We start from the raw sequence: 23,814 nt of genomic DNA on the forward strand, positions 1-23,814 counted from the left end.
GAAGCCCACTGAAGTCGGAAAGAAGCTGTTTCTGTGGCGAGAGGTTTTGGTCCTGATAGACCCCTCATGGGCCAGAGGGGAGTGTCTGAAACAGTTTGGGTCTGGGGTGGGAGGGGGTCAGCCACAATCTTTCCTGCACACCTCAGAGTCCTGGTCTTGGGCTTTGGGAAACACTGATCGACATTTTTCCCCATTTTCTGATATTTTATAGGCAAAACAATTTATCTATTAATTGAGATACTAATTGACAGATTAATTGCCAATGTAAATAATCGGTAGTTGCAGCCTTAATGGCCTGGGAGCTACAGTTCCCTCAATCTGTCCATTCTGAACCAGAAATACTTTATTAATCCCAGAGGGGGAAATTTTCTTTTGTTTCAGTTAATCATCTAACAAGGCATTAAAAAAATAGAAATAATAATAGTATTGAATTATGTACAGCAGTGATTCTCAAAGTGGGGTCCGAGAACCCCTAGTGGTCCTTAAGGAGGTTCCAGGCGGTCCCCATGCATAACGGGGAATAGTTTATTTTCACTATTATTCCATTTATAAGTAAAACAATGATAAAATGTATGACTGAATGAATGAATGTATACTTTCTGTAATAAAACATCTCAAAGCAAGAATGCAATCAGAGGGGCCACCCTGGGACAAAATCTTATCAAACGGGGGTCCGTGGTCTTATTTGTGTCACTTTAGTGTGTATTGCACATTAATCCTGTATTGCAGAAGGGCAGCAGGGTGGAATTAACCCATTTCCAGTACTTGATTAATAGACTATGCAATTAATATAAATAGGCAAAAAGTAAAACCCTTCAAAACTAAAACAAATATGTGCATCAGATTTTGACTACTGTCAAAGGGGAAAGCAGCTGGGGGGGCGTGAGGGTGATCTGGGAGGGTGGGGCTGGGCTCTTTCTGAAATCCACAACCATCTTCAGCTTCAGGTAGTTCTGCCTGCACCAGGTCACCAGATGGTCAATCTCCCACCTTTAGGTGAACTCATTCGCACAAGAGATGAGCCTAGTGAGGGTGGTGTCAACTGCAAACTTCAAGAGCTTGACGTACTGATGACTGGAGGTGCAGCTGTTGTACAGGGGAAGAGCAGAGGGGGAAGAACGCAGCCTTGAGGGGAACCGGTCCATATGGTCCTGGAGTCAAGGCCTTTTTTCTATTACACTTACTGTACATTTTTAGGCGCTTTCAGCTACATCACCTGAGCAAACACCATCTCTTTCTTTTCATTTGGCTTACTTTGCATGTAATTTAAAAAAATTTAAATATAAATTGTACAACAATATTTGACATAGTCACAATGACATCGCTGATAACAAGAAAAAAAGCACACATTATAAAAGACAATAAACAATTTTAGAGGAAACAAAAACAAGTATTTTTGCTGTGTTCTTTTCCATAACTAAAATGCAAATTATTTTTTGAATGCAGTACATAAAGGCTGTTTTAATACATTTACATTTGTGGATGAAACATTTACCCAAGATCATTAAAATATTTAAAAGCACCTGTTTTATGTGATTTTAATTCACATAAAACAATAAATTAATTTAGAAAAGCCAGGCTTCCACCCTTTACTTCCGACTTCTCCCGGAAGAAGACGCGGTGTGACGCATCAGCGGTGCTTGTGACTTGCGAAATGGAGAAAGGAGGTGTTCGTGTTCAACAAGCCTGTGCGTTTGCGTATTTTACACTTAAATAAAACAGGAAACATCGACAAGCAGGACGACGTCTCCAACAGCCGGCTGGATACGACCACAGCAGCCAACATAGAGCTCATGAAAGTAAGTATTTGTCGCCCGGGATTAGCTTTTAGCTGATGTTTCCTGTAGCCTGATTGTTTATAACCATTAAGGCCAAACAACAAACTACTCGTGTTGTTATTACACGACCTAAAGATATCTGTGAAATGGTTTGGGGAATTAAATTTTAATCTTTGTGAATTTGCATTACTTTGAGTATCGTTACACTGTATCGGGAGATAATGTGCATCATCAGCAAGCTGTAAAACTCTGGTTGTTAATTTCTTAAATTCAGAAAGATTCGGGACATTTCTGCTAATTTAGAAAACACGTCTTAACTAGAATACTTTGTTTTGATGGATAAATATCTGTTAAAAATATTAGTAACAGGGGCTTGTATTGGAAGACAGTGTCTGAAATCTTTATAACATTTGTTTCCTTGGCATTTAGTGCTTAAACTATTATTATTATTATTATTCTCAGAAAATCAATTGGCAGCTGTTTAATTATTTGTTATTTATCAAGGCAAAATACAAATTTCAGAATGAGAAATACTTTATTGTTCTCGGAGGGGAAATTCTTTTGTAGCACCCATTGGACAACAAGGCAAAAGTAATATAAATAATAATAGAAAGTAGAAAGGTGAAGAAATATATTAATATAAGAGTACAAATATAAAATATAAAGAAGTAATGTACAATATTTACATTTTTAAAGAATTGTTATGGTGAACAGTGATAATGAAGAAATAGCAGCAGAGAATATTAGAGAATAAGGTCCAGTTTAATAACTAACTAAGTATCTGTGTGTCAGACACTTAGAGGGGGGAATTATAAGGTTTCATGGCCACAGGCGGGAATGACTTCCTGTGGCGTTCGGTGGTGCATTTTGGGGGGATGAGTCTTGCACTGAAAGTGCTCCTGTGTTTGAGCGGTACGTCATGGAGTGGGTGGGAGACGTTGTCCAAGATGACATGTAGAAACCTACCAAAACGTGCTTTTGAGGTACAGACCCTGGCAAAAATCACATAATTTTTAAAATTTTTTTTTATTTCTGTGAAGATCAAATGCAAAAATGACCAAATCTGTGAAAATAGTTGCAATATGATTTTATTTATTTTATGAACATCGCGCAGCCCTACTTGTTACTCTTTGAATAAACTCTTAAGAGAGTTCTTTGTTCCCCAAAAATGGTAAAGAGAAATGCCTACTTGAGTGACTCGGTTGGTTTTCACTGACCAGCTTCTCTTTTGGAGGATGATTCATCAGTTTGTGACAACACGATACAAGACGAGCACAGTTTGAGCTTTTGATCCTGATTCATTGAATTCTGTCCTCATTGATTTCTCCGTTCCTTGCAGTGCAGCACTCGGTAGGATGATCAGTAATCAAGAAGAAGATGTAAGTAACCTCCCACTCTCCTTTTTTCTACATTAAACCACAATAGTAATTTCTAATGTGACGTCTATTGTTGATGAAACCTAAAAAGAAATTCCTACAGCGTTACACCTCCCCCTTTTATAAACTTCCACTTAACAAATGCCAAAGAACAATGCCTCCATTGGTGTGTTTAAAATCACATGAGGAACTTAATCTCTTCTGAAGAAGCAGCATGTCGTGCCTACACAGTAATCTACTGTGTCAGTCTGTTGGTTTAACCACAGCAGCAGGTTTTTCTATTTTATTTAAACTTGTGAAACTCTGTCTCTGTTTCTGTCTTTCAGGAGTTTGTTGCAGTGCGGGTCCAAGATCCCCGCATTCAGAACGAAGGCTCATGGAATTCATATGTGGATTATAAAATATTCCTACATGTGAGTATTAACAGTTACTTTACAATATGTCCGGGCACTTTTAGTGGAAGTAATTTGTGTTTTAGAGCTGAAAAGATTAGTCGATTAATCGTTTAATCAATCGACAAATCGTTTAAGTCTATTTTGAAGGAGAAATGTTTAACACTATGGGGTTAAATCAATGTCAATATTATTGTAAATGCACTCTTTACAATTTGCAAACCCGCACAGTCTAACTTGTATTCTCAAACCACTGTTTTAGGCATGCACATACAAATTCTGTGCAAAGCTCACATTCCAGTGTCAAATCTGTGTTTGTGGATCGCTTTGCATTTGTCTATAAATCATTTTGACGCTGGTTTGCGTCTGAATATGATCCACAAATGTAGTTGGCCAATCAGCGGTATTGCTTCCTATGTGATGTCACTTTCCCTCAATAAGCCTTTCAAAATAAGAGCTGTCAGAACTTGTACATCATCTACCCTGCATCTAATCCTGTGTGGATGTTTCTTACATTTACATTTACTGATGTAGCTGATGCTTTTATCCAAAGCGACTTACAATTGCTGTTTATGTCAGAGGTTGCACGCCTCTTACAGTAAGTGCTGAATAATTATCCCCCTCTTATAGTGTGGTTGGTGAAGTGTGCCTTTTTAATACAGTTACAATAATCGCATTTCTGCTCCTGCTAACCCCCGGAGTCTGGACAGATTGTAGTGTGCTCAGCGCAAACCAATTTCTCCCACACTCTTTCTTGTATTGTATAATTGTAAAAATGATCATTATTAGCGTCTGTATATGGCTGAGAAATGGTTGTTTCCCTCAGCTATCACTGCATATCTGCCGATTATTTTGTCTCGTCTGTCACCAGCCGCCACACTCAGCACACACTGGCAGCTGACCCGGTATATGTTTTACGTGTATGTGCTTTTTGCAAGAGGAGTGTAGCCTACATTCTAACGATACCCCAGTGAATTTAATTAGCGGTATTGTGGGTAGTGTGCTGTTGTCTAGCAGGTGGTGCGTACTTTGTGTGTGTTTTAGGGCGCCAGCGTGATGTCTCTGCTCTTCAGAGAATATGGCGTTTGAACTGCAGGAGATGAGTACCCACCTACCTTTCAGGGGTTCACACACTGTTGAGATCCTTTCAATGAAACATGTGAATCCGATAGAGTTCAAATCAACACAACTAAGTAATTCAAAGCAAATTACAAGTACCTTTTTAATCCGAGTCGGTCCCAGAGAACACCTGATCGTATTATTTACTCATTTATTTACCTTCGTTTTACCCACCTTTTCTGATCTCATCCCGTCTGACTTTTGACACCATTTATTATGCATGTCGCCCATTTGATCAGCTGACAACACTTTTGTATTTTCATGGTGTTAAACCCTAAAAAAAAATTACTTTATTGCAACATTAATCAATAGACAATTTGTTATCAATGTGACAGTCACAAAGGGAATGAATGAATGTCATTAAAGTTTGTTTGTGTGCTGAATTAAAAGATGACCATCATTAGAGCCGTATTCGTCCGGGCTTAAGTTCCACCAAATACCAAGGGCTAAGCAGTGGCGTGGGGTGGGGTAAATTTTTGGCAAGCCAAGTGAGAGGGGATGTCCTTTTTGGAGGGCAATTATCTAATGTCTTGTGCTATTACAGTGCAGGGTACAATTTTACAGAAAATTTAATCATACTTTAAAGATGCGCACTGTTGCATTTACCGAGACTTACGCTCTCTGTCTTTCTCACTCACTCACTCTCTCTCTCTCACCACAAATAGCATACATAGCCCGCTGCTTATAGTGCACAGTACAAATAGGCTACGGTTAAGAATAAAAGAAGCATTCACAAGCTCAATCAGAAGACGATTGAAGACATTTGCATAGTAGCAGTGGTGCATGTACGAAATAGGCCTACATACTTCTTAATGCTTGGCCAAATGTTCATAACACAACATCACCCAAGACTAACAACCGAGTACCAGACCAACAGAGTATAAACAATTATTCAGGTAGCCTAAGTTGGGCCAGTGCCCTGTGGCAGGTGCTGTCTGTGGTGCTCATTATCTACGCGCACACAACCGCAGTAAAAACAGTAAGGTTACTTCAGCGGACTATTCATTCGCAGCTAAATCCAGGCAAGCAAAGCAAAACAAACATTATCACCACATCAAAAATCACACACATAGCTGCAGTTCAGTCAGGTTCAGAGAGAGGTGGTGGTGTCATTTCAGTCAGTAAAACTATAACAAAACAAATTCCTAATCTCCACCCTCCATAACTGCACCAGCTAAAGTTGCTAACGGCTCCCATTATTTCATCTGAATGATGTTGATCGCACGCAGTGATGTGATTGGTGTGAAGCCAGACAGCGGCTGGCTTTCCTTGGCATCATCCTGACTAATCACAGTCAGGCAGTGGCCTCATCGGATTGGTTAATCATTTCATTTTTTTCACAAAGTGATGCCAACTCTGCCTGGCCTTCCCGCGAAGTCAGACTGCAGACCAGTCTACGGTGGTGCAATATAGTGTTTCACCACAAATCCAACACATATCATTCAGAGGGGCGCTGTTTCACTTTATTGTAAGATAGTAAGAAATGGGGAAGAGATGACGGCAACAGCTAATAAGATTTATCAAAACTAAAAATATTGTGTTTTTATTAAAATGATAAATAGAGTCTGATTAAAAACTCTGGAAGAAAATGCCACTGGGGCTAATGTCTGTAAAAAAGTATTTCCAACACCACCCAACTCAAAAATATTGTTTGTTGTATAATATTGTATGTTTGCGTGACCTCATTCTTATCTGCATCATAAGGCTGCGGTGAGACATCCGGCGCTAGATTTCAGGGCTGTCATGGTATCTAGATGACTTAGTAAGAAAGTTTGTGTGCATGTCTTAAAAAAAAGTGGTTTGAAAATAGAAATTAGAGTGTTTGTTTGCAAATTGTGAAGAATGTTTGTAGAAATTTTAATTTTGTAAAATAGTGAAACAGTTGTGTAAAAATTCTGAAAACAAATGCAAAACAATCTAGAAATAGAATAAGATCTTCACACGGAGACGAGTCATGTTGCATTCATTCAAATTCTGGTTTTCAACTACAAGTCACTATTTATATACATATATTTCTATTTGTGGATCATGGAGTGCTTGTGGATTTTGAATCCATTTGTAGGTCGAGTTATGTGTCGACAAATTGTAAGATATTTTTGACTTATAGTCGGTGCATTTACAATGATTTTGACATTGATTTACCCCCATAAAGCGCACTCTGGTTTCAGCTTTTACAATGTTTGTCATTTTCTTTGTTTTGTATTATTGCAAATTAAATATTTTTAGGTTTTTGACTGTTGGTCAGAGAAAAGAAAGACATTTGAAGACAACACATTAGACTGGAAGATTATAGGGGGCATTTTTCACTATTTTCTGAAATTATTTCTGGAAACATACTTGGCAATTAATTTGTTTTACATAAGGAACATGTAGAATGTGATAAAAACAGATGACATGTTAGTAATGAGGAAAATCCTGAAATGCTCCTTGAGTAGCCAGATAAGAATTATCTGTAGTTTTGTACCAGTGTGCTAGTTGTTGATACTAATCTACAAACTTAGTTTTCTATTAAGCCTGTCTCACACCACAATATACTTTTGACAGTAATATGATCTTCTTTAGAAGACAGTGAGCTTGCAGCAGTTAGATTTCTGACATTTCTTGTTTGGATAGGAGTTGGGTGGTGTTGTCTGGGCAGTGGCATGTGTTGAGGAATGCTGTGTCAGCAGCAAGGCTCCATGCCTGGATGGATGGGTTGTGTGGGTGTTGACTCATGAAACTGGTTAAATCATGTGGCCTCGCATGATCTTACATCATTTTGTTTGTGGTTTATGTGCACACTGTGTGTCTTACACATCAACAAAGTTAAAGCCAGTAGCTTTCCCCAGATATTTCACCTACACAAACTTCTACAGAAACACTTCTCACTGCTTTTATCACTGTAAACCAGACCAACATTGAACTATTTCAACTGTTGTCTGAAAGTTTCAACCCACCTTGAAATATTTGGATGCATATTTGTATGTATTTTAAAGACAACTAAACATGTTTCAATATCTAATCTGTCTAACAGTATGTAGGGCTGCAGCTAACAATTATATTACTACTCTTGATTATTCTACAGATTATGTTTTCATCATTTTGTATCTAAACAAAATAGTGAAAATGCCTAATTTCCCACAGCCCAAAGTGACATCTTTAGGTAAGGTCCTATTTTATCTGACCAGCAGTCTAAAACCCAAAGACATTCAGTTTACTATCATGTCTGACAAAGAAAAGCATCAAATCACATATTTGACAAGCTGGTTTTCATTTAACCTAACTGATTTATTTTCTGTTGATCTTAGTGAATAATTGACTAATCAATGCAGGTATCCAGTACATTAAAGGGATATATCCAGGACTTTTATCTTCTAATGGAATTTGTTCTTCTTGATGACATTAACTTAACCAATGCTGCCTGCTTGTCATTGATTAAGGCCTGTCAGAAGGTAGCGTGTTATCCAAACATCGCTGGAACAAACCTGACATGTGACAATGCTTCAGTTCTGCCATAAGATCAGCAGCAGTTAAACAGCTGGAGCATGAGTCATTTCAGTTACAACACAAGTCCCTGAAATTAAGCATATTAACTGCAATTAAATTGCTATACATTTTTTAAATTAAAGGATAAGGCCGGTGTTATTGTACATCTTTTTTATTGACCGCAAGTCCCATGAAAATACCAAACCAACAATTAATTAGACCATCTCTAAATAAGTTGACTTCCCTATTTTGTCTGTGGCTCTCAGCCTCAAGACCACTGGTTCCTACTGAAGTCTTTGTAAACAGACCACAAATATTTAGCAAGGCACTGCTGTTTTTTTTTTTTTTATGAAACACTACTTAAACAGGAGGAAATGGTGCATTTGTTGGGGACTATTTTCAGTGATGGATTAATCCACACTTGGTGCTCTAGTGAGTATTTGGTGTAGCAGGACGGTGTATGTGCGATTGAGTCAAAATAAACTGCAGTGTGTGTTCACAGTGATGAAGGAGCAGTGAGGCTCACTGATGGGGTTTTAATGGGAACAGAGGAAGAAGATAAATCAGGCATAGAATACTTGGATAGTTGTTTTTGGTCTTTTTCTGTTGACAATAATAAAAATATATTACATTGCCAGACTTACTTTTAAATATTTCACATTGCCTCATACTTTGTCTCTGTATCATCTAGTACTGTTGAGTGTAATGTGTTTACTTTTTTCATTCCCAGACCAACAGTAAAGCCTTTACAGCGAAGACGTCCTGCGTGCGTCGACGCTACAGTGAGTTCGTCTGGCTCAAGAGGAAGCTTCAGAAGAATTCTGGTTTGGTGTAAGTTGATGTGAAGAGAATCCTGTTCCAGTTGTAGCTCCAGTTTTGATTCAATCCAAACGCTCTCACAATCCCCCACCGTCAAACAGCAGACACACAGTTAGAGACTAGCAGGTGAACACAGCAGAGCGTTTAGCAGCTAAAGAGACAGATATTTTCCGCAGGAGTTGGTTAAAACCGAAACGGGACTAAAGTAAATATTGGCCAGAAACTAAATGAATGATCATGTTCCGTAGCCGCTGGATGTGTAAAAAAACAAACAAAAAAAAGGTTTGCTAATACGTTCGCTTACTTTATAAGGTGATAGTATGTCAATCTTTACTGTTTGTTGTATCGCAAAGCGGCATAAACTTTTTTAAAATTTTGTACCTGAGCTGTCTTTTTCACCAGGTTACTCCTATGACATGATGAACATATCGTTAACACAAATTTGTATGCGTAACACTGTCCTTCATATAGTTTTCTTTCACCTACATGGCACTTTATTTATTACAGCAAATGTGCTATAATCTACAAATATGGAATATAAAGACTTTTCTGTTGTTGCTTGTTGTCATCCTTCTAGGCCAGTCCCAGACCTTCCAGGAAGGTCTTTCTTCTCCTTCAGCAATGAGGATTTCCTGGAGAGGAGAAGGAAAGGACTTCAGGCCTTCTTGGACAAGTTAGTTCTTGTTCCTGTTATGCACGCCTCCTGCCAAATATAACTTAATGAAAGCAAATATTTGTTTTCTGTTTTTACATGCATGTTTTTTGTTTTTTTGTTTGTCTTGCAGAGTGGTGCACATGACAGTATGCCTGTCAGACAGCCAGCTCCACCTCTTCTTGCAGACGCAGCTGCCGGTCGGTCACATCGAGGACTGCGTGCAGGGCCACACTCCCTACTCTGTGACGGACGCCATCCTCACTTACGCCTCATCCAATCGGGGGTTCGCTCAGGCTCAGGAGGAGGATTCTATCAAAGAGCCAATTTTGACCGTTTCTTATGAGTCCATGGAGAGGTATGAGGAATCTTAACTATTTATATATGGAAATAACCTTTTACCTTTGTGTTATTCCTTCTTCTTGACACGAAATAGTCCCAACACACCCCATAAAACCACAACTTGTTGTTAGTACACTTCCTTGTTTGTACAGATTAATAAAACAAGATATAACATGTTCATTGTTAAACTTTAGAGCTGCTGCTAGGTGGATTTTGTTACCTTTAGACAGAGCCAGGCTAGCTGTTCACCCTATATGTCAGATAACCAGCTGCTGGCTATAGCTTCATACTCAACATATAGACATGAGTGGTATCAATTTTCTCATCTAACTCTCAGCAAGAAAGTAGATAAGTGCTCAAACTATAAGTCGAGCATTTCCTGTTCTGTTGAATTTGTGGGTTAAATGTTTTCTTTTCCCCCGCTCCGCAGCCCAGCTCCTCATCAACCTTACCTACAAACTAAAGAGATCTGCAGCACTGAGCTTCTTTCATGTAGTGACTATGACCCACTAGATAGTTTACTGGAGCTTTGTGATGAGGACACGGTCCAGTTACAGCACAAGGAGAAATCCTCAATAAAGGTCATCCAGAAGAACGACCATCTAGAGGCTGTTGTTGAGGACTGTGGCTCGACAGAAGTAAAGTTTTTTCTAGATAACAGCCTGGACGAACCTGAGAGTCTCGGCCTTCCAGAACAACCCCAGCAGGGTTGCTGTCAGATACAGACACCAGTGGAGGTGCACTCGCCCATGGGGACTGGCTTTGACGAGATCTGTGGGGTGGACAGCATGTTTGAGGAGTGTTCGGTAAGAGAGGAGAGCGTTGTGACATTAGATACAGAAGAAAAGACTGTTACTTATCCAGACACAGAGGAGAAGGCTGATCAACGGGAATGTTCTGGGGAGGAAAATATAGAAAACGTCGACTCTGAGCCAGAAAAATGTGTGGACTGTGTAGCGATTTCAGACTTTAAGGACAATGATGCCAGATCTCAGGAGGAAGTTCTGGAAAACGTCTGCTCTGAGGTTTTTGAAAATTGTGTCATCTCTGAGGTTAATGGTCTCGAGCACGATGGAGCCGACGGGCAACAAGAGCCAGACAACAATACAAGTGATGACTCACAAAGAAAAGAACTGGAGACCCTTCATGGGTCAGAAATCCATGAAGACACTCACAATGTGCACAGGGTCCCAGAGGTGGAAAGTGGGGCCGATGACATCGTTCAACAAAACCAAAAGACAGTTGAAGAGGAAGTGGATTTCGTTGGGACCAAAGACGAGAGCGACGAGGACAGCTGCTCATCTTCCAACGGGAGCATCGTCAAGGTCAGCGATGAAGAAAGCATATGCGAAGAAAACAGGGACTCGATCCAGGTTGCAAACGGCTACATGAAGATGTCTCCGGAGGAGGTTACTCACTGGTCAGAAGTAGAGGCCTCCAGTACAAACATTATGAACCGACACATGAATGGATGTCTTGCGGGAACAGAGGACATTACCACCCAGGAGGACGTGGACCTGCGATACATGACAGACATCAGGGACTTGAGTAAATCTCTGGACCTTAACTCAACTGTAACCATCGAAGATGTGACTGAAAATAGTGACTTCAGCATCTTAGGGACCAGCTTCACGCACGGATTAGACGATCGTAAAGAGCAGGAAACCTTGTCCTCGCTGTCTCTGGAAACCTCAGAGGAGATTCGTGAGGTAGAGGCGCATTAGTGAAACAGCTGACGCATTCGATCACACGCACATAAACTAGGTTCATACTGGTTGTTGTGTTCTGCTCATTATATGCAGAATGGATGGTCTTCTAAGACAAGGACAGAGGCATATTATGCTTTAAGAGGACCGTATGATTTAAACCTAGAGCTGTCACGCACGTTGTAGGTCTAACATTCTTTTCTTTTAAATAGGGTTTATTTCATTTTAAAATTAGCATAATTTACTTCATTTTTCACTCAGGTACACTAAATATTTCCGAGACAATATGTTTGTCTCCTATGATGATTGGCTCTTTGGGAACAGCAGAGGGGGCTGAAGTTCACAAAAAGGCTACGTGCATTTAAGTAAAGAGGTGATTTACCCATATAGAAAGAGCTAAAGGTTTTATTGTTGTGTGAACAGATAAATGTCATTGCTCTGAAATGCACGCATTTTTTCAAGTGACTGTCAACACTCACATGTCTGTAGGTACTTTGCTAAATATCCACTGAACTCACGTTAACTGTAGTTGAACTTTGAGGGCTGATGGTTTTGCTGAATCACGTGCATTGCAATCACTTTAGAAAGGGAAGCCAGCATGGGCAGGAGAAACATTTACAGCAGCCAAAAACTGTTTCAGTGTACGTGTGGGCATGTGAGTATTGTTTTAAGACACGCTTGGAAAAATCCATCATTAATAAAGTAAATTGAGAATCACGCACCGCTCTCATTTACAGCCTCGCTTAATGTGAAAACCATAAATATCACTGTATTATTGAGTCCTACTGAATCCTGATAATGTAAGTTTAATGCTGAAATAAGTCACTAACTCTGGATGTTTAGATTTATCTACAGATGGAAGTCATAATGTGAAAGGTCAAAATTAAACCAGTTCAGTAACATGTTTTAATTGAGTTTACCTATTGGCACACAATGCTCTGAACAAATTATGTGTTACAGGCAGGAGCGTTAACCTGATATTTATTTTCAGACGGTGGATCAGAGAGGGAAAATAATCTTTTACATGTTATGCTCTTCTACTGGATTTTTTGTGAGCATACCTCATATACACTAATCTCTACTATTGTCAGTCTCTGTCATGTCATATATAGGCTATTTACATGTTCTGTGAGCACAACCTTAATTCCAGTTAGTCCGACGCTTGTGTAAGCTTTCTGCAGTTTGACTTGGACATTGTTTTCACACACTACTGCTGCATTTAAAAAAAAAAGTACCCAGAGTTTATTGTGCAGACGGAAGTGAGTGTGTCACTCATCCCATGTGGCAGCCATAAGATCAAGTAGGTGACTGGGTTTTGCTTTTTTCCCTACATTGTAAATGAGTTCAGGTTTTTGTGTGCAAGTTGAGTTGCTTTTAAAATGTTTTTAAAATAATGTTTAGAGGCAAAACACCCCGTGTAAGGAGAACTCAATTTTAAAACATGGATCTAAAAGGGCAATGATAACAACCTGAGTGACGGTGTCCATGTAAATACACCAACTATCATCTAATTTCTTTCAAATAAAATATTTATGTGTTACATGTGATTGTTAATGTGTTTCGTTTGATATTACTGATGTAAGCAAGATAAAGATACTGAAGCAACCCTGCCACCTAGTGGATGAAAATTAATTTAAATTTTTTTTTAAATCTGACGAGGAGAAAAGGATTTTGCTATTTTTGTGGATTTATGTGTTTTAATCTGAATGCGCTGTAGTTTAAAATATTTTACATATTATACATAACATCTGCTGATTTTTTTTTTTTTTTTTAAATGTATGATTGTGATTAAACAAGAAATCTACATACTGCTAATTTCAACCAGTGAACTGATAAATGTCCACAATTTTGTCATTAGGTCCCATAAACACTCAATAATTGAGCCAAAATAGCCTAATATTGCTGTTTCACATAACTTCAAACTACAACAAATGGATAACAAATGCCGGTCCTAAGGCATTTATCTATCCCTGACTCAAAGAATTTTTTTGGTTCCATTCACTGAGCCTCCCCATAAACTATTTGGAGCCCCCTGGTGAGCCTCACCTCCCACTTTGACCCTCTGGTTCAGTGTATGAACCATTTTAAACATTTCTGTAAAGAATTCCAATTTTACCAGAGCCCAAGGTGACGTCTTAAATTACTTTTTTTATCCAACCCGGCATTGAAAAACCCAAATATATTCAATATACGATAATATAAAACAGAGAAAAACAGAAATTCCTCACACTATTGAAGCTTTTCTTGATTTAAAATAATTACTTGAAGAATTCTCCACATTTCCTGTAGAATAAAATAACTGTTTAATCAACTGGGTGTTTTAGCTCTGGTTTGACTTTTACAGATGCCTTTTTTTAGTGTACAGGAATAAGTTCTACTGCAGCAAATTTACATGATAATAGTTAACAGTTATGAGAGAATGATTTTCAAATTGAAAAAGAATATCTGATGGGCTGTCTGTGAAATTCATGGCCAGAGATGTGTCAGCAACGGCACTGTAGAAGGGAAAAAAAGAAAAACAGTGTCAGAGAAACATGCATTAATAATTCAGTATTCATTTTAAGCTGTGCCTATATAATAGTATTAGGGAATCATTTTCTTAAATAGGACAACTGACGCTGTAATGCTTTTGTTGCACATATTTATTCGCACCCATTGCAGCACCCAGATTGCTTTATGCAGTACTTCTTCCAGCCAGCAGATGCCATAAATGGCAGGTCAACGACTGAATATGCCTCAATGGCAATCTGGATGAGTACCAGGGGGACCGTTTCTGTGTATTAGGCCACAGTAATGGTCCATAATGCTGATGATAAGAGAGAGCCTCGGTACCTGTTGTAGCTCAGAGGATGTAAGCAGGGTGCAGGAAGTCCTTGGGGACGATACCCACAGTGCCGTTCAGCTGGCCGACCCACCAGCCGTGAATGTTGTACTCCTGCACCAAAAATGAACAAACAAAACAACCATAAGTCTCCGAGGGGTCCGAGGACAAGTAAACGAAGCAGGATTTAGCACCAATGCAATGTTTCTGTCTCGTCTTATTAACGTTAAAACAACCATTCGAATGATGTGAACTGCAATTACATGCGGCCCTGATACCTTACAGTGGCTACTAAAATAATATGGTTATAAATGCCATTGTGCTGTAAAAACTCTGCTTTAGCAAAGCACATCCAGGAGAGTCGACTTCCCACCCGCACAACAGCCATGTACAATATTCTAATAGACACTGGGGTGAATTAGCCTTGAGGGCTTTCATTCAAAAATGGGAACAGACACTATTGAAACTGTGTCTAAAATAAAACAGCTTTTTTCTTTACTGCTCAGAAGCCGTAAGAACAGCCTGTTTCCCCACTAATTATAACAGGATTTCTGTACTGTTATTAAAAAAAGGAAAAGAAACAGGAGCGTTGTCTTTCATTTATAAATAGAAAATATAATGCCAATTGTGGGCCACAGATTAAATAAACTGTAACTCAAAGGGACCTCAGTGAAGTTAATAAAAGCTTGTACTGAAACACGTTTGACAGCTGGTAAAACAAAATAAGCATTACTATATCATTTTATAGACTTAATATGAGCATTATAAAGTATTGTTTATCCATTTGAAACATTTTCATTGATTGAATTCATAAAAACATAAAATAAAGGCATTTCATGCCATTAAAAAACACTTGACTTCTGTTTACGTTGTGAAGAATTACAATAAAAGCCTTTGACTGACTGAATTAAAACAGAATTTGTAAATTAAAAAGGAGGAATATATGTATCCTACAAGAAGAAAATATAATTTAGACACACGGAGCTGCTGTCGTTTGAAGCTAAAATTTCACCTACAAAATAAAGGCCACTTTTTGAGGTTAATGAAGGTTTAATTATTGTTGGCTGAATCAGTTAAATTGCTTTTTCCGATTTACATTTGAGGCAGAATCAAAATAAACTGAATCAAATTGTAAGATTTTATGTTGCATTTAATGATCACTGAAAGAATCAAAATTAATTCCATGTTATTTAAAATGTACACACTCCTAATACTTCATCTTTTATTAGTTAAATAATCAAGACATTAATTGAGAGTGAAAATATTTACGGCCCATTTAGAATAAAAAACATGCAGATATTTTATCGCTTTTCAGGATTTAAAAAAAAAAGGTCCATTTTGTACATTTTAGCCCTCTCACATAAGACTGAAATAACAAAATCTTTCATTCATTCAGTGCTACAAGCATTTTAGGGATTCACATTAACAACCATATGACCCTCTGATCACAGCAGTTGTGCTCTAACTACATCTGTATTAGATCAATATTTGGCCAGAGACCAGAGGGGCGTTAGAGACCTGCAGAGGAGGCACCAGCCGGCCGTCATTTTCCTGCCCTGATGGAACGGAGAGCCTGGCCACTCATCTCTTCCTCTGTTCTCCAGCAGATTGAGAATGGCTGCGCGCACAGTTTATCACGGCACTGAGGAGAAGCCGAAACGCTCAACCACACACGAGCACATACTACGTACGTGCAGGCACATGTGAGCACACACACATTTATGTTTGACGTTTTTGATAACTTAATGTCTCCGATTGGAACCAGGCTTCGCTTCTTGTTCTTACAGGTTCTGGTTGTAAAAACACACACGCTCTGACATGATGGACGGCATTTTGTCAAAGGTTCATCCTATCATCCGGTCCTGACACCTCTCTCGAGCCAGAGGAATGAGGCCTGCAGCTAATGAGTGGTGTTTGGACAGCAAAAGATGAATGGATCGCTTAGATAGTGATAAACCACAAGACTCAAGTGTTCTTACAGCACAAACAGGTACCCACAATGAGCTGATTGTCCATCCAGGCCTCATCGTTTTCCCCCACGAACCTCGCTGACAGCTCTGACTGGGATGTTCCAGTATGTTTGGCACTGTGACTGGCAATTCAGTGTGTGTTTGAGCTCATAACGCAGGGGAAAGTTAAGTCCGAAATGGTCTTTTTATGCTTCCCATAAGACTGTAGAGGGAAAAGCCCGGTTGCGGAAAGCTGGCTCTGGTTCCTTTTCGTGATAACGTGAACAGAGGAGGAGGAGAGGGGAGACAGACGGACGGGGGGGGAGGCATCAGAGAGAGGGAGCGAAACAGTTTTTCTCTCCCTTGGGGGCGTCGCAGCACTATTCCACCAACCGCAGTGACAGAGAGTTTTATTTATCTCCGTGGCCCATCTGTGCAGTCGGTCTCAAATTCTCCCTGAGAAAGGTCTTTTGGATTATCAGCGCCGCCATTTTAATACAACTGCTACATCACGGAGTGGGTGCCAATGGCAGTGGAAGTCTGTCAGGCGTGCAGAGTCCATCTTCCTCATACTTGAAATGGGTTCATCCAGAGTACACCTGCTGTAATAGGGACATTCCAAGAGGCGTGGAGAGTAAATTATCCAAATGACAAAAACTGTGCTAACTTCTCAATGTCCCCCTTCCTTCTGTTTGTTTTCCGCTTTTTGTCTTTTAGGTTGATTTGTATTTGTGTGATTTTGTGAAATGCTGAAAAAGCTGGGGCAAAGAACGGGCGCATTACGTCTCGTTGTGGCGCCTTGAATGACGGGACGAGTTGTTTAGTATTCGTCTGAGGCCGAAGTTGTTTCCTTCAAGATGCTCTGGGGTGTCCCTGAGTGGCTGAGCTCTGGCAAATGTCTGGTTTTATCTCATTAACAAGATGAGCCAGGATACACAGTGTGTGTTGTCTTGAGCGTGAGAGGTGACACATATCAGAGCCTGCGTTTGCTGCAACCTGGACGCAGATGAAATTGACCGTGTGTGGGAGCAGAGAGGAGGCGGGGGGGGCCAAACAGCGCCGTGTCGTGGCGGCTGCGGCGCGTTGACTCGTTGACCTCCCGGTGACTCCTCCGCCGAGAGCGGGGAATGAGCGTGGGCGGGGCTGGCACTGAGAGAGGGTTGTCATGACAACACCTGCAGTGTACCGGCGCGATCGTTTATTTACCACTCAGGGGGCTGGCTAATGGTGGCATTCTGATAGGCCCATCGCTCATGTTCCCGACCGGAGGACGGATTGACAGCTACCCGAGCCTGAAGCGAGGAGAAGGTGAGTCGAGGTTGGCTGGATGCGGTGAAAGACAACGGGTGTCACGCCACCATCACCTACCTAAACAAAACACAGCTTTAACCTCTCTCTTTTAGAAAATGCATTTTTTGGGGTGTGGAAATGTAATATTCTGTAGAGATGTCCTCTTCCTTTCCTTTCCTTTCTCATCTTGTTCCCAAACACACACACATGCTGCCAGATGAAACACACACACACACACACACACACACACACAATCCCAAATGCATACAAACTAGGAGGAGTGCTAATAAGCCTGACACATGAGGCATCTTTCCTCGGCCACCAGCTGACTGAGGCAGGCCTTGGGCGTGATGGAGCGCAGGAAGTCTCTCATTGCCCTGCCGCTGAACCCGCCGCCTGGGTGTTACAATCCCTCCCTCCCTCCTTCCCTCCCCATCACCAACCCCCTCCTTCCTATCCCCCTCTTTCCATCTCTCCTGTAGCAACCTTTCCGCTTGCATCCTGTTTCTCTTTTCTTTCTTTCTCCTCTACATAGACTCATCAGATGCACTGCAGCTCTCTGCAGTTCTTCCATCATTGGTCAGTCTAACAAAGAAACATGGACACCTCTACCAGACAGAAGCACATGATTTGTAACCCGTTATAAGGTTAGCAAGCTCTCCTCGCTGCTCACACGGGTGCACCTCACAAATGACCTGACAATACCTGAAACTGTGGGGAAAGGTGCTTATTTTCATAGTGGTTGTAAGGATTCTGTGCCAAAAGAAACCTTGTCGAAATCTGTTGAGAAAAATGGATGATAATTCTGCACGACCAGAGATTAAAATGGCTACTTAGTGTCCATTTTTTCCAAGTGGGCTTTTAATTAAATCAGTGAATTGGCTTCAAATTGGAAACATGACAGAGCATGAGAACGTTTGAAAATATCTCAGGGACGATGAGATTTAATAAAAAGAAAACCTACTTGCTCCTTTCTAATGCACGCCTGGGATTACAGATAGGTCCTTAACTTAATAGCAATTTAAAGTGGATTTGTGTATGCCACTGAGTGTCTGTAATGATGGCTGTTTACGCCGCCCCTCATTTATAATAATTAAGCAGAATGGATTGGGGGTGGGTTGCTCGGACGTGGTTCTGGGCTATTGGCTTGGGCTGAATAATGACCTACTGTAGTTGACCGGGGGATGACCGCTGCCTCCTGCATGACCCCAAACCCCAGACTCACCCCCTGCTACTTTGGGTGGTAAATAGGATGTCTTGCCTGTCTATAGCGTCTTGGTGTCTATGGCCACAATAACAGCTAGGGGTCTTTAAATGGGTGTGTGACAGAGAAAAGGAGAAAGGAGAGGGGGTACAGGGTTCACACAAAAGAATAAAGAGATCCACTCTCTTTGTCTCTCTTGCTTGACTTTTCCCATCTGATTGTTTGCCCACTTTGCCTTTTCTTCAGCTGCATTGAGTCGGTGTGACCTGCGGGGCAGCGGCCAAAACATCTTGTAAAACATAGAAGAAAGACCGTCACAGGTAGCCTGGATGGAATACGAGTGGTCATTTCAACACAAAATTAGTTTTAGTATTTCTTATTGCAATTTCTAATATCATAACTTGTATTTACACAAGACTGTAAATCACTGCAAGTGAATCTTTAAGGCTGTAAATCAGCTTTTGGTGTTTGTATAAGTTGTCATTTAATAAAACCATCCTACTAGAAACTGCCACAAGGTGTCAGTGGTGTCCATGTTCTCATTGTCTGTAACAAGCAGCTGGGCCGTCGGCCAAATGTGATGTGATGCTCTGCTTTGGGAGACGCGCCTGATTGGCGGGCTGGTCTCCCTCTCTGTGGGTTTTGGTTGGGCGGCGGATGGAGGAGGAGGAGAGGTGAGCACGGCGATGGATAGAACGAGGAAGAGGTGGCAGCAGCGCTTGCCAGAGTTTTAAGGACCCTGGATGGGTTTGTGCCATAAATCTCTTCCCACTCCATCCCGCCGTTCTCCATGAGTGCCCGTGGGAATACAGGAATGTGACAGCTGACCTGTAGAGCCCATGTCTTTTGATTCTGGACACATAAATTAGAGGGCAAGAATGCAGGACAACCTTATGGTTTAGTGTGCGACATGGCCGAGAAAGTATACAAGCATTACACGTGTCAGGGGGAAGTGAAACAATAGCTTTTAGCCATATAAAAAAAATTAATACAACACATTAAACCCTATGAAAAATATCTCGTTGCATGTTTCAGGCTATGATGCAGTGCAAACATGTGTGAAACATCTCAACAATTTAAATGAAGTTAAAAAATCTGGGAGTGCGTGAAAAACGGAGCTCACCAGTATTTGTCATCACACACTAAAATGTCAAAGTAAAGCCATAATGCGCATTAGAAAAATGCAAGCTCTTAGAAATGAAATGCCACAGCAAAACTCACAAGACAGATTTCACGGTGTGTTTCTACCTCATGTATCAGCGTGCTGAGCATCACCATCGAGCTCTGCGGAAAGTAAGTTAGGCATCGCTGAAACCGGCGGCAGAGGCACACTGCGAGATTAATTCTCTTGAACTAATGGGATTCATATGAGTTGTGAGGTTCCTAATTTATTTATTTTGTCAGTGATACACAGATATGCGCACGCAAACACACACACAGCAACACACAAGGGGGGGAAAAAACACAAATACAGTAAAAATGCCCCCACTTTACAGTAAGTGAGAGATCAATAATGATGGATAAGGGCCTTTTATACAATCGGCATGTTCTCCTCAGTTCACAGCCATATGACACCACGCCTGTGGCTATCCCATTCTGCACTTCAGCAGTCAATCACATCCCAGCTTTAAAAATAACAGTTTGTTAGCACCATTGATTTAGCACTTAGAGCGTGTCCTTATTACCTTGTAATTATGGTCAGTGTTGACATAACAGCACAGACAACCAGGCCTCCCACCCTCTAAGCAAATTTATGGGCCCTGGTTTTATTACGGCCATTTCATGTGTCTGGGTCCCCAGTTAAGCGACAGACTTGAGTTCTAGCCAAGGGCCCGTATTTCACTCATCGAGGTCAGGGTTCTCAGGAACCCCCCGTAAAACTGAACGCGGGGCCAGTGACAGGGCCTGCGTGTACACACAGACGACGCAGGGAAACCCTCCCCAAGGGCTCATTAAAATAAGTAGCCGATTACGGTCTATAATCCAAATAATGCTATTCATGAGGGAAATGTGATGCTTTTAGGATGCAAAACGGGACACGGATGGAGTCCTGTTGTCACACAAAACCAAACATTCGGAAGCCGCCCGGAGATCACCTCTTAATAATTTACAACCAGACCCTCGCTTTAAATCCATTAGAGCATAGTTCGAATACTCTCTCGTGGTCTGTCACTATGTTATGACTTCAGCGTACAGCTTGACAAAACAAGAGTAATCTTTGTCATTAAGATTGTGAGATACTAAGTCTTGCTCCCAAACCTGGACTTGTTTGCTTTTAAGGTCTTCAGTGAAGCAGGAATCTGATCCGTACAGTGAAAAATAATACACCGGGCAGGGCTGAGGCTGTTTAAGGCGGATCTGTAGCACGGAGCCAGGTCCCCTTTGTTTCCCCAAGTACGCCGCCTTTGGCATCCTTACGTGAAAAATGGACATGGCTGTTTTGACATTTCCCCCCTATCAACCAGCACACACAGACAGAGAAGGCTGGCATCTCATTAATCTGGCACTGCCAAGAGAACCTCAATTAAAAGTCCATCTTCTGTGAGGAGCATATTTCACCTGTCACATCTGTTCTTATAAACAAAAGGATCTATTTTGATAACGTGTGTTTATATCGCTAAACCTTGACTTCTTTAAATTTACAATAAAAGTGAAAATATTATTATTTCTGAACTAAAAAAATCGCCCAAAGTGAAAATATCACAAATAATTAAAATTCAGTGGCTCCAACTGCTGATTAAAGATGCAAGAAATCATGAGGTTGAATACATAATTTTTCAATCTCACCACATAATTACTAACAAAAAAAAAGTGAATCTACCGTAATGTCTTCCTCCCTCTGCTCTTCAGATAATTTAGCCTAAACACAGAACATGATGATTCAATTTCAAACAGACCAATAGCAACAGTCTGGGAAGGAGTCCCTGTACGCAGCAACGAGTAAAAGCGCCCAAATTACAAGCCATTGATTTCCAGTAGGGTGGCTTTTCACTGGTAGATACTCTGCATGTAACTACAAGATGGCCATAAAACACGAGGAAATAGATTGAGAGAAAAGAGCTGAGATGCAGGATGGCTTCACCTGCAGTTTATGTCAAACAGAAAGGAAGAGCTTCGCATGGCTGCCTAGTCAATTAACCCCAGTGATAGAGGCTCCATAATGAACAACAGCACCATTACGCAGCGCCCGAATGGCACTTCACCCTAGTGGCCCGGGAAAAGACAATGCCACTGTTGGTGCTTCACCGCTGCATCGAGATACAAGTGCTCACTAACAGAGGAATTTAGATGTTGGGGATATCAGCATGTTCAGAATGTAAATGAGGACAAAGTGATTACTGGAGTTGATGTTGTTTAACCCTTAAATAATTAAACATTTTACACATTTGCATCCCATCTTACTCATTTTAAACTACTGTAATTGCTCCTGTAATTGAGTCAATACTAGTTAAAGGCACAATCATGAATGGTTCCCATTAGAGATGAACGGCAAAAGAGTGGAAGAGTGTCCAAAACCCCCAGAATACTGAGACAAGTTTAAATAACCTCTTGGATTATCTCTGCTGATGGTGATGCTGACCTTGCTAATGATGTAGATGAGATCTCCTCTGTGGAAGTCCAGCTCGTCTGGCTCGTCGGCCTGGCAATCCCATAAACCCTGGTAGTAGTTAGCGTAATCTGATGACCAAGCTGAGAGGAAATGCAGAGCACAAATTTAAACAAAAGAACAACACAATGTTCTGGTGTCACGTGTTGCCAAACTGGAAATGTTCTCATAATGATTATTATTATTGTCGTTATCATCTCATAAGACTGTGGTTCTGACCTGTTCTGTTGTTCTTGTCACTGCTTTCATCCACCGTATCGGGAAAACCATCCTCTAAACAAACAAAACACAACAAAATTGTATTTGTGACATAACATGTACCTATGTCTGAGTTAACGTTTATGTGCAGGAAGCATTTTCTTATTAGATATCAGGACCCCAAAATCTTAATTTCATTATTTAACAGAAAAAACATGAAAAAATAATGATAAGAAACATTACCTGCTGTGGGCCTGACTCAAGTAAAAACTACACATAATGACAGAAAATAAATGACAAAATAAAAAATAAATTAAATGGATCATCATCAGCCAGTCGCTCCACATGACACAAGATGTCTGTTTTTCTTTAACCACACTGAACTCCTTGATGAGGATCACTTTGTTCAGATTTATCAGAGACCCAGGCAGGAAAAGTTAAAGAAAGAGAGGATGTCTTTAAGGCACGCGGAGGCGGACGTGTCATTGACTGCGGGGCGTGGCACCCGGTGGTCTGAGAGGTGACACAGTGATATGCCTGCCCTCTGTCTCCCACATCCATCCTTAACAGTAGCAGGCTGACAGCAATGCCACAACCCAGCAACACTATCCACCTTCCAGCACAACCTGCGGCTCTGCTTCCAGGAAGGACGACACACACACACACACACACACACAGATGCCCATATATACTATTTATCCACATGCATATTTGTGATTGTGTACAGTTTGTGTTATGATGCAGAAAGCTTGTTTTGTGTTTCCTTCTCAAATACACACACAACTGACACTTTCAGGTTGCTGCACATGTCATGAACAACAAAACAAATGTCTAGATATTATTATAAATGTAGACATGGTGGATAATTATGGCTTACCTAATGAAATATGAAATGTTACTACACAAAAAGAGAAAACAAATAAAATTATGCTTGCAAACATTTGTTCAACACTCTTCAACTGCTGTACAGATGAGCATCCTTCTGTCGTGAGGCCACCGCTATGGCCTAACGGTTTCTATATCAAAGTGATTTAATTTTCCAGTCAATAAAATCAGTCATCAGCACCAGAGCCAATACCACAATCGCTATGCAATT

At 40.6% G+C, this 23,814-nt stretch overlaps 2 protein-coding genes across 3 annotated transcripts in view; one reads left to right on the top strand and one right to left on the bottom strand.

Annotated features, from left to right (window-relative positions):
• The first annotated feature begins 1,625 nt into the window (after positions 1–1,625).
• On the top strand, positions 1,626–13,189 carry snx11 (sorting nexin 11). Of its 2 annotated transcripts, none has more exons than XM_038735187.1 (7): positions 1,626–1,799; positions 3,118–3,157; positions 3,481–3,567; positions 8,861–8,961; positions 9,527–9,622; positions 9,735–9,959; positions 10,374–13,189. In XM_038735187.1, exons 2-7 carry the CDS (start codon positions 3,134–3,136, stop codon positions 11,665–11,667), a joined length of 1,827 nt encoding a protein of 608 aa, XP_038591115.1. In that variant the 5' UTR covers positions 1,626–1,799; positions 3,118–3,133; the 3' UTR covers positions 11,668–13,189. The 2 variants fall into 2 exon arrangements, with proteins under 2 accessions (XP_038591115.1, XP_038591116.1); XM_038735188.1 differs by having other exon boundaries at positions 3,123–3,157.
• Positions 13,190–13,928: 739 nt separating this feature from the next.
• The window catches only part of skap1 (src kinase associated phosphoprotein 1), a 33,511-nt gene continuing 23,625 nt past the window's right edge, over positions 13,929–23,814 (bottom strand). The window contains exons 12-15 of the mRNA XM_038735191.1: positions 22,740–22,793; positions 22,494–22,603; positions 14,482–14,584; positions 13,929–14,144 (exon numbers count right to left, since the gene is read on the bottom strand). Coding sequence (XP_038591119.1) covers positions 14,492–14,584; positions 22,494–22,603; positions 22,740–22,793 — 257 coding nt within the window. The 3' untranslated portion in view covers positions 13,929–14,144; positions 14,482–14,491. The remainder of the gene's footprint in view (positions 14,145–14,481; positions 14,585–22,493; positions 22,604–22,739; positions 22,794–23,814) is intronic.

The sequence above is a fragment of the Micropterus salmoides genome, unplaced genomic scaffold, assembly GCF_014851395.1.
Source record: "Micropterus salmoides isolate LMB-PRFRI ecotype aquatic unplaced genomic scaffold, ASM1485139v1 Ms_hic_scaffold_21, whole genome shotgun sequence".
Taxonomy (NCBI): domain Eukaryota; kingdom Metazoa; phylum Chordata; class Actinopteri; order Centrarchiformes; family Centrarchidae; genus Micropterus; species Micropterus salmoides.

Excerpts from the sequence above, each read along its gene's own strand:
- snx11 (XM_038735187.1), top strand. The coding sequence starts at position 3,134 with ATGATCAGTAATCAAGAAGAAGAT. Across the intron at positions 3,158-3,480 it reads TCAGTAATCAAGAAGAAGAT|GAGTTTGTTGCAGTGCGGGT; the intron begins GTAAGTAACCTC and ends TCTGTCTTTCAG. Across the intron at positions 8,962-9,526 it reads CAGAAGAATTCTGGTTTGGT|GCCAGTCCCAGACCTTCCAG; the intron begins GTAAGTTGATGT and ends TCATCCTTCTAG.